Source organism: Gymnoscopelus braueri, assembly GCF_963280865.1.
Source record: "Gymnoscopelus braueri genome assembly, chromosome: 12".
Lineage (NCBI taxonomy): Eukaryota > Metazoa > Chordata > Actinopteri > Myctophiformes > Myctophidae > Gymnoscopelus > Gymnoscopelus braueri.
Genome location: NC_137614.1, coordinates 6,974,967 through 6,985,339, shown reverse-complemented (window position 1 = coordinate 6,985,339; position 10,373 = coordinate 6,974,967). Strand labels below are relative to the sequence as shown.

Sequence of the window (10,373 nt, the reverse complement as noted above, 5' to 3'; positions counted from 1 at the left end):
AGCCAGATAGAGAGAGAGAGAGACACACACACACACACACACACACACACACACACACACACACACACACACACACACACACACACACACACACACACACACACACACACACACACACACACACACACACACACACAGAGGGAGAGAGAGACAGACAGACAGAGACAGACAGAGTCAGATCGAGACAAAGAAAGAGAGAGATAGACGGGCTAAATGGGAACCATCAACAGTCAGTCAGTGTAGCGACAGAGTCTCAGAGTAAATCAGTGTTGTTCTCAGACGGCCGCAGCGAACCCGATGCGGTTGTTCTGCCGGTCGAACTCGGTGTAGTAGCGGGCGATGAAGTTGGCCCCCAGTATCCAGATGGGGCCAGTAGGGGGCGGCACATCCAAGCCCCTGAAGGTCACGGTGCACACGTCTCCTCCAAACTGGGACTGCTGTATGAGAGGAACACACACCACCAGTTCAGGGAACAATGTTTACATGTGAAACTTGTGTTTTTGATGGACTGTAGTGAGTGTAGTAGTGTCTGTAGTGAGTAGGTTAAAGAAGTTTTTAAAAAAAAGCAGGTTTGCAAGCTTGTAGATCGGCTATTTTCTATTTTCGACAGAGATTTGGTGTAGAGGGAAAAGGAAGGGTGAAATTACTTTAGCAGACTTACAAGCTCACAATGGGTGGCGACGTGTTGTGAAGTTGTATATTGGCTATTTGCTACGAAGAGATTTGGTGTAGAGGGGAATAAAAAGCACGGGACCACCAAGTATAGACCCCTGAGGGACCGCGGTCAACTGAAGCATAGGGTTTAAGAATGCTTTGAGAATGAAGGGTTATTGTTGTTCTCACCCATAAGATGTAGTCCTCCTGGTCCAGGGCATACTCCTGACCCCCCAGGTGGAAGGTCACGCTGGGTAGAGTCTTCACAGTGGCACAGTTTACTTTGTACTACAGGAAGAGAAACAAAGAAACAGCATTCAACTTTTAAAAGCGTGCTAAAGACCCATCCAATTACTGTAGATAACGTTTATAGGTTGACTTGTTGTTTTGTGTGAGTTGTAAAATTGTGTTTGTTCAGTTCTACTCCCTCTCTTGCTGCGACTGACTCACATATTGACTGTTTATTTGTATTTTTATGTTGTCCTAGTTAGTCGTTTGTTTCCTCTGTGAGTCTTTTTTCTCTTCCATCAGGCTGTGCCTGGATGGGAGTGCATTAGAAAAACGTATGACCTTTATCCTATCACCTATCAATGCATTTCCCAACATTATTGTAGTAAGGTTTCATAACACTGCTTGAGTCTACCAGCTGCCATTAATTCAAATGCAGCCTCTGTAATGTTTAGTTTTTTTAAGTACCCTAGCCAATAATATTTCCCCCTTTTTCTTCCAATTTAGTCTTTATGCCAATAAATTCATCCAACTTGATTGTTGATGCTGTTGTAACCTATCCTACTGGCTCACCTGCCAGTGAGGAGCCCCCACCGGGAGGACGTAGCACCCCCGTCGTACTCCTTCCAATGAACATTCCCCGCCGATAGGCTCCGCCCCCAGCACGTAGGAGTACATTGATACTTGTGAGGACATCACGCTCCCAGCCTGGCTTCCCTCCCCCGAACACGACCAAATGTAATTGTTCAGACTTTCGGCCACCGCGGTGGGTTTGAGCAAGTGTTTCTGTGGTCTTATCATAATTGCTGCTCCCAGTGTCACTCGACCAATCAGGGGAGCTTTATGAAGTTGAACTATGTGCCTGCCAATCATACGAGGACATGATTCATCTGAATGTAGCAATAGCTAATCTCACTTTCAGGATCTAACTCTTGCTAATTTCCCCAAAGTTGCCAAACGCACATTTTATGCATTGCCTTTGTTGAGGAGCATAAGCATTTTTTTGTTTTTAACCTTTTCTCCCCAATTTAGTCGTTGTGCCAATGAATGCCTCCCCACACACATACTGTTGTATCCTACTGACTCACCTCCCAGTGAGGAGCCCTCACCGGGAGGAAGTAGAGCCTTCGTCCTACTCCTCCCGCCCAACACTCCCTACTGACAGCTGCCGCCACAGATTACGTGCATTGACAAATATCCCGCCCGGCTTCCCTCCCCCGAACACGGGCCAATTGTGTTGGTAACAAAGCTTGACAAAGCCGGATGCACCACGGTGGATTTGAACCCCCAGCCTCCATGGTGGTGGGCAGGCACTTAACCACTGCGCCGCCCTAGCGCCCTTGTTGTATTTTTTACTTTCAAACATAATATGGAAACTATATAGAGTTGGTGGTTGTTGCTTACGCCGCTTTCGTCCAGCACGGCTCCGATGGCTTTCATCAGCTCAGTGACAGAGGAGGCGGGGCCAGTGATGTAGGAGGAGCCAGTGTCAATCACAGCGTTGCAGCCTTCCTCACAGAACATCATCTGCTCCCCGACCGAGACCCTGCGAGAATGGAGGAAATGTTTGTTTAAAAAGGTGTAGCCACAAACAAACAAAAACATACATTTACACAGCACTTTCAAACACTATCTAACTACTTGTTAGATAGTGCTGTCTAACAAGTCAATTAAGCTATCTATGAAATCTATGAAAAAGTTTACACAATTCTATACAATATCGTCTCGTGTCGGGTGGAAACTTCGTGTTACTTTTCAGGATTGAAATAAAAAAATAGCAGGGGGTCCTTGGCCTGAGAAACGTTGAAGACCCCCTGCAGTACAAGGTGTGGGTTGGACGTCGTACCCTTTCATGATGACTTCCCATTTGCCCGTTTCTTTGGTGTCCATGTAGTTGAAGGTTCCAGTGTAGTAGTTGGGGTCCGTGCCTCCCAGCACCAGCTCTCCTCCCGGGGAGTGATGGGGGTCCCTGTCAAAAAGAATAGGATTTAAAACATATTAACCCAATGAAAACGTTATCATATTATGAGGAACTGCTTTATTGCTCCATGCAGTGACTCAACGAATACAAGAACGCTCGCGCCAAAACACGCTCGCCCCGAGTCAAATCCGGTGACCTCGGAATGGTCACCACCAGGTATTCCTAAACCTAACCTCAGTAAAACTATGGCTAAACCTGACCTTGTTCCTAATCTTAACCTTAATAAAACTATGCCTAAACCTGTGCATTCTGCAGATGGAAATGTGAATTCCGTGACCGGGATTGGTTTACCAGGCTAGCCATAGCCTGCAGGGCTGCAACCAAGACAACAGATCCCATAGCCGAAGTACGAATCTCCGGTGTTAACACAAAAACGCTAATAAAACGGCTTACATTTTGGGAAAGTAAAAAATGGGCCTTGCCACTGTCTGCATATGCTAATGGTCAATGCACGTGTGCAAGTTCAGATTAATTTAGCTCTATCGATTAGTCATTTTGGGGGTGAACTATGCCTTTAACCCTCTGAGCTGAAACATGTCGAACAGACTGACTGACAGAGGTTTCAGGATAGCAAAACAAACTTGTAGATCAGCTATTTGCTATTTTTGTGGGACACCATTGTACAAAAAAATAGGGCTTACGTGGTTAATAAGACAAACTGATTTAGTCGATTATGAAATATATATATATATATATATATCAGAATGTTATTTTTTCCGTTGTTGCATGGATTCATTGATGGACCCCAGTACCTGCTGTAGTAGATGGAGAACACTTCCTCTTCGAGGACGTGCTGGTTCATGATGCGGTCGAACACGGGGGTGATTCCGTCGATGGCCACGTCAGGGTAGCCCATGCCCAGCACGCCGTCGAACTTGGCGAAGATGAAGGGCATGGCGGACAGGGAGATGGCTTCAGCAAACACCTGGTGCACTTCGATGCCACCCACCTGGGAACAATTGATTGATTGATTGAATACTTTATTAAAAGTTTGCAAATAAAAGGCACGGTGGCACAGATTTATACAAAAGAATGCTAAAAGGATCAAAAATAAGCCCAGGGCTTATTCCATTAAGGTCCTGTGTATTAAATTCAACGAGACATTTAAAGACAAACAATAATATACAGTAATATGCAAAAACATCATATATACGAGTAGTAATAAAAAAGAAAGATATGTACAGTAAACAGTTGGGGGAGGAGTCATTTCCGGTGATAAGCTTAGACTTTTTACTTTGTACAGGGGCCAGTTACAAATTGCAGCCACCTATAAGTGCTCTTTTAGAGCTTTTGAAGGAGGGTAAGGATTCACACTTTTTGTATGCCTGCTGCTAGGGCATTCCACATTCTGGTGGCATAGCAGTAGAACCAATTTGACCCAATTTTTGTGTCGAAACTGGGTTCAGTGAGATCAGTGGGGCGCCGTCTGGTGTCTGCTTGTGAACGTCTTTTACACTATTGAAGTAGTCTGACAGGTTACATGGGTATCCCTGTTTTCTCGCGTATCTTGAAGACCAGGCCCATTGCCGTTTGCTTTACTCTGTCCTCTACCCTGAGCCGTCCCACCCTATAGCATAATGAGCAGGGGTTAGGTTTGTTCTGGGTGTGAGGCCTAGTAGTAACCTGACCAGTTTGTTTTGAGAGGTTTGCAGTTTTGTTTTTAATGCCTTTGAGGTGCTTAAGTACCACGAGGTGCATGCATAGTCATAGTGACATTGGATGAGTGCTCCTGCTAGAGCCGCAGGGGACCCCCATAAGAGAAGATTTTTACGACTCTAGCAGTGATTCTCAACCATTTTAATTTCAAGGACCCCCAGTTTGACATGCATTAGGGCTACGGACCCCCATTTAATGGCATTTCTATCTCTGGGACCCCAATTTACATTGTAAAATCAAGGTTATATTAACTCTCAGAGTTACAGACCCATAGGCTAAGGGTCAATTTGGTTCTAACTATCTATCATTTAGCTGGAGACCCCCTGGAACTCCCTCAAGGACCCCTGGGGGTCCCTGGACCCCACTTTGAGAACCACTGCTCTAAGATACAACCCAGATAGGCCATTTCGTCTTTCCTTGTGATGACATTGTCGCCCACTTTGACCGTGACAATGACACCAGTGGCTGCAGATCAGTGCTTCACAATCATAATCAACTTCATTTATTGTCACATCTAGAGTCTGACCGATGTCCGATTTCTGTGTCTGATGCCCATCCCCAATTTGCACAGTCCTATAGACCAGTGGTTCTCAACCTTTTCAGGCCGTGACCCCCCAAAATAATCATATTTGAACTGGGGACAACCCCACCTGAGAAGCACTTGGAATTGCAGGAGTTGAGGCATTACATTCAGTTTGACTTGGTTCCACAGATACATATTGTGAAAATAGCAGATCTATAAGCCTCGGGTAGTGAGGCGTTGTGAGCATGTAGATCAGCTATATATATTGTTTTGCCTCTTTCTTATATTATTTGACAATTTGGCCAATGTTTGACCAGTTTTTATAGTATAGTTTGCTCATTTGTGACCTTGTAGATCTGCTATTTTCACTTCTTTTTACCTGTTTACTTGTTTTCTTTACAATTTGAAACTTTTCAGATTTCTTTGAAATGTTTTTTGAACATTTCCGCCCTTAACTGTGCCCAAATTGAGGAGGCCACGGTTAAAGTGGTTGATCTCACCTCGTGGCTTAGTAGTAATTATCGATGATGTGTATATACATTTATTTTTTTAAACAATCAATTCAATCGATTAGTTTGATTAGTTTTTTTGCGCTCCTAGAACTCACCGTAACGATGTCCTGGCTCAGGAATCCCCTCACGTTTCCAGAGGCGTACTGGATGGAGAATCCTGTTCCGTTGTCCACGTGTGTGTCGGACTTGGACCCGTCGTACCTGTTGTGGGTGACTGTGAAAAACATCCAGTGTTCAAACTTTTTTATGTCAAGGACCCCCAAATTGATATGCATTTGGCCGCCGACCCCTTTGAAAAGGTTTTGTGCCAGGGACCCCCAGAAGAGAAGATTTATTTTAAGAAATTCAATTGATTCAAAATTGTCCCAAAATATTCGATATTATCCAAAGAAGATTGAAAAATAGCAGATGCATAAGCTTGAAAGCCCCCCCCCCCCAGGACCCCTGGGGGTCCTCAGACCCCACATTGAAAACCACTGCGCTACATTATTCCCAATCTGGGAACCCATCGCCAACTGAAAATGAAAAACAGCGCCCTCTGCTGTTTGTTCTATGTCTGTTGGCTCTGGGCGGAAGAAAACGTAACGCCAGAGCGCAAAGGAAACCGGTGTTTCTGTATCCTTCAGCGCATCACTTCCGGTTGGTGCGACTATGTTTTCATTCCCACTAACAATATTTCTACACGGAACACTAACACCACTTCTCCCAGAGAACATGGATCGTTTTGGTTATAAGCCCACTTGTTTCTATGATGAAAGAGTAAGTTAAAATGTGAATATCTTTCCGTGGTTTTGTCTGCTCCGCGGACGCTATTGTTAAATTAGTTTCGGTTTGTTTCGAGGGGGGAACGATCGACGGACACGTGAATCCCGCCCACTACATTTGATTGGGTAAAGCGCGGCCCGCTTCCTGATCTGAAGGCACGCCCATGCGCACTTGTTATGACGAACCTCCCCGACAGATTCCAACGCAGTGCAGGAATCTGTTCTTGAGAGATTACATTATTCCCTACTACTGTCAATTTTCTGACTACATTTATAGTGAAACCATTTACTTACGTACAAGTAGCAATACCACAAAGTAGAAATACAAGTAAATGTCCTGCATTTAAAAAAAATTACTTACAGTACAAATGTGTGTGTGTGTGTGTGTGTGTGTGTGTGTGTGTGTGTGTGTGTGTGTGTGTGTGTGTGTGTGTGTGTGTGTGTGTGTGTGTGTGTGTGTGTGTGTGTGTGTGTGTGTGTGTGTGTGTGTGTGTGTGTGTGTGTGTGTGTGTGTGTGTGTGTGTGTGTGTGCGCGTGCGCGCGCGCGCGTGCGTGCGTGCGCACTCACAGCAGGCAGTAGAGAAGGGTGAACAGCTTTGTGAGGGGACCCACAGGTTAGCTGATCCTGTGTCAAACACCACGTTGAACATCTGGGCAGGAGAGCCAATGCTGATCTCCCCAAAGTACTGCGTCTGTTCAAAAGCACAGGCAACTTTTCAATGTTAGTAATCCAACAGCCAAAGATCAAAATGATGCGCTCGCATTACCCCCAAAAAGCCTGAGTCAAACCGTCAGTGGTGGAAGAAGTACTCACATTTTGTACTTAAGTAAAAGTAACAATACCACCATGTAGAAATACTCCGTTGCGAATGAAAGTCCGCCATTCAAAATTTACTGGAGTAAAAGTGCAAAAGTATTTGCATTAAAATATACTCAAGTACTGAAATTTAAGTTCTCATTATGCAGAATATCCCATTTCACAAGTTTCCAATTGTCTAAAAAGAAATTGTATTAAAAAAAATGCTTTGAAAATAGCCTAAGTATAAATAGGACTGAAGCCGTTAATGTATGTTTTGTAATAATAATCAAATTATCAAAGTAACTAGTAACTAACGTTTTCCCATAACTGTAGTGGAGTAAAATAGCAGATCTACAAGGCCAAAATGGATTCCCCCATCCCCCCCAGTAGTGTTGATTTTGACAAAAAATTATAATTCAGTTTTAGTCGTTGTCTTTTGAATCAAATTCCTTTTAGTTTTAGTGTTTTACTGTTAGTCTAGTTTTAGTCGACTAAATATCATAAGATTATAGTCACCTAAATCTACAGTTGATTTAGTCGACTAAAAAGTTTTTTTGGCAGGCCTTGATGGCGTCGTAATGGCTGATTTTACACTTGGCTGCATGCTGAAAATAACTGATCTACAAGCTCACAACGCGTCGCAGCGCGACGCGTTGTGAGCATGTAGATCTGCTATTTTCAGAGTGCAACACCAGAGCGCAACCAAACAAAATGACTTGGTTAGTTCTATTGGATCTCTTCTCCACTAGTCCCTCACTAACATTTTAGTCTAGTTTTTATTTGTTAACGAGATTGTCAATATATTTAGTCTTATTTTTAGTCATCGTAGCTTAGTTTTTATTTAGTTTTCGTCAGTGAAAAAAGGTGGACGACGAACATTTTTCGTCATAGTTTTAGTCGACGAAATCAACACTGCCCCCCAGCAAACAAATCCAACCCAGTGCTCATTGCTATAGGGGTCTCACATCCAGATAGTTGGTTAGGGGCGTAGGATCTGGGGTGGTCCCATTGGAGGGACCATCTGAACTCTTCTGGTTGAGCTCAGCGAACGCTTCAACGGACACCCCCATCTCCTGCAGCGTCTCCCTGATGGACGGCATCTTGTTTAAGGCCACTCTGGAAGCAAAACACAGACATCTTGTTTAATCCATTTAGACCGGGGACGCATCTGTGTCACTTTAAGATTTCTTTTTTATGGTTGAAAAATCGTGATACATTTTTGAATATATATATCTAATTTTTAACTCAAATCTTTGCTTCTGGGGGTCCCTGGAACAAATGGGGGGGGGGGGGGGGGTTGGAGCGGGTCTGTGGACAAATGCATATCATTTTGGGTGCTCCTTCACATGAAAAGAGTTTGAGAACCACTGATATTATAGCAACATAAGTTTTTTTTTCAACCATTTTAGAAGACATGTAGAATCCCCAGAAGCAAAGATTTGAGTAAAAAAAGATTTGCTCTAAAATATATATTCAAAGATTTCAAAAGTGCAGCGCTATGAGCTTGTATATCTGCTATTTTTGAACAGCCAAAGAAATCTAAAATGACACGGATGCTTTTCCAGATTGAATGGGTTAACCCATTAAGACCTGAGGCCGCCGATTCTACAAATGCCCTCTAAATCAGTGGTTCTCAAACCTTTTCTTCTCAAGGACCCCCCAAAATGATATATTTGGCCAGGGACCTCTCCATAAAGTAAGTATTAAATAGCTCTATATTCTGGTAGTAATCTTAGCTATATTCAGTGACAGGGGTTTTTCCTCGTTTCAGCTCTTTAGGAAAGAAAAACATGAAAAACAGGTTGGGATTCCAATTTGAATTATCCAATCAGGAGAGAGAACTCAGAAAGGGTGCAAGAGAAACAAGTGGAATTGGAAGTGATGAAAACTTGGAACTAGAACACAAGCTGATAACTTATCTTTGTGGGGTTCTCTCTCCTGATTGGATGAAATTGGCAAATTGTATTTTCTGTTTATTAAAGAGCTGGAGAGACATGGAGACCCCTGTTACTGAACGAACACTCTATAGCAATGATCAGAATATCGCATCAAAGAGATTAAAAAAGAAAAACACGTTTTGTTTTAACAAAGAAACAAAAAACTTACACCACCTTTAAATGATCAGAAGTTAGACAACTGAAAAGGGTGTAGAAGCAAAAAACTATCTTGACACTTTGGTTTGATGTGTATGTACAGTATATACAGTACGCGTGTTGTGTGCTTTTCACAAAACACAAAAATGTGTTTTAACCACATGATCCCTAGCTAGCGTCCCTTTTCTGGGCATGTCATAATAGTCAAAAAACATTCTGAGAAAATTGGTGAACATTCGGATAAAAAAGCCTACTCCAATAGCTGAGCTTGCAGACGGGCTGTTTTCGGCAAAGAGCCTTGGTGTAGAGGCAAAAAAAAGGAGGGGGCCAAATGCAGAACCCTGATTTGCAATGGTCATAAAAGTAATAGGTTTAAGTGGTTAAATGCATGCCTGTCACAGAGCAAAACACCTTCTGAGACAATGCATCATAAAAAGATTAGCTCTAATTAGATTAGCTCTAATTATCATTAGTATATTGTGTGTGTGTGTGTGTGTGTGTGTGTGTGTGTGTGTGTGTGTGTGTGTGTGTGTGTGTGTGTGTGTGTGTGTGTGTGTGTGTGTGTGTGTGTGTGTGTGTGTGTGTGTGTGTGTGTGTGTGTGTGTGTGTGTATAAATAATTTATTTATTATATAACAAACTCCATTTGCCGTTTTCAGGAAAGGGACAAAGAGTAAGTTCAAGGAAAGACCAGATAGAAACAGATCAAGAAAATCAAATGTTCTTATATGAGTAGAGTGAAAAGGATACATAAGCAGGTACAGTGTACAATGTAGCCTACATGAGGTTAAAAACAGCAGCCGATGTGTACCACAAAACGCAGCATTAAGGTGAGAATAAAACGTACTTGGATGGAGAGATAATAATATGCTTACCGTCGCAGTGCGTGGCCATCGTCGGCCATCATCAGCCACAGTGCAATGGTACACACCCAGGAGCTCATCCCGTAGGTCATCATGACGGCTTCTCTCTGAAAGATGTGAAGAAACGATGTGAAGCAGAATATAAAAAGTGTAATTTCCCTTTTCCGCGTTAGTAGTGCTGCACAGATTTTGTTGCCGAGTTTGCAGAAAAGCTTGCCGTCTCTCTCTCTCTCCCTAAATGTCTCCCTCTCTGTTTTTATACCATCTCTTCTTCCAGTGTGATGATGATAATCTGACCCAT

At 43.1% G+C, this 10,373-nt stretch overlaps 1 protein-coding gene across 1 annotated transcript; it reads right to left on the bottom strand.

The window, feature by feature from the left end:
* Nucleotides 1-275: 275 nt before the first annotated feature.
* Nucleotides 276-10,373, bottom strand: ren (renin; the record flags this gene model as incomplete). The annotated part of the gene is made up of 10 exons (XM_080445200.1): nucleotides 276-437; nucleotides 844-942; nucleotides 2,287-2,428; nucleotides 2,729-2,851; nucleotides 3,616-3,812; nucleotides 5,650-5,768; nucleotides 6,887-7,010; nucleotides 8,083-8,233; nucleotides 10,085-10,179; nucleotides 10,335-10,373. The coding sequence occupies 10 exons, from the start codon at nucleotides 10,371-10,373 to the stop codon at nucleotides 276-278; spliced, it is 1,251 nt and encodes a 416-aa protein (XP_080301326.1).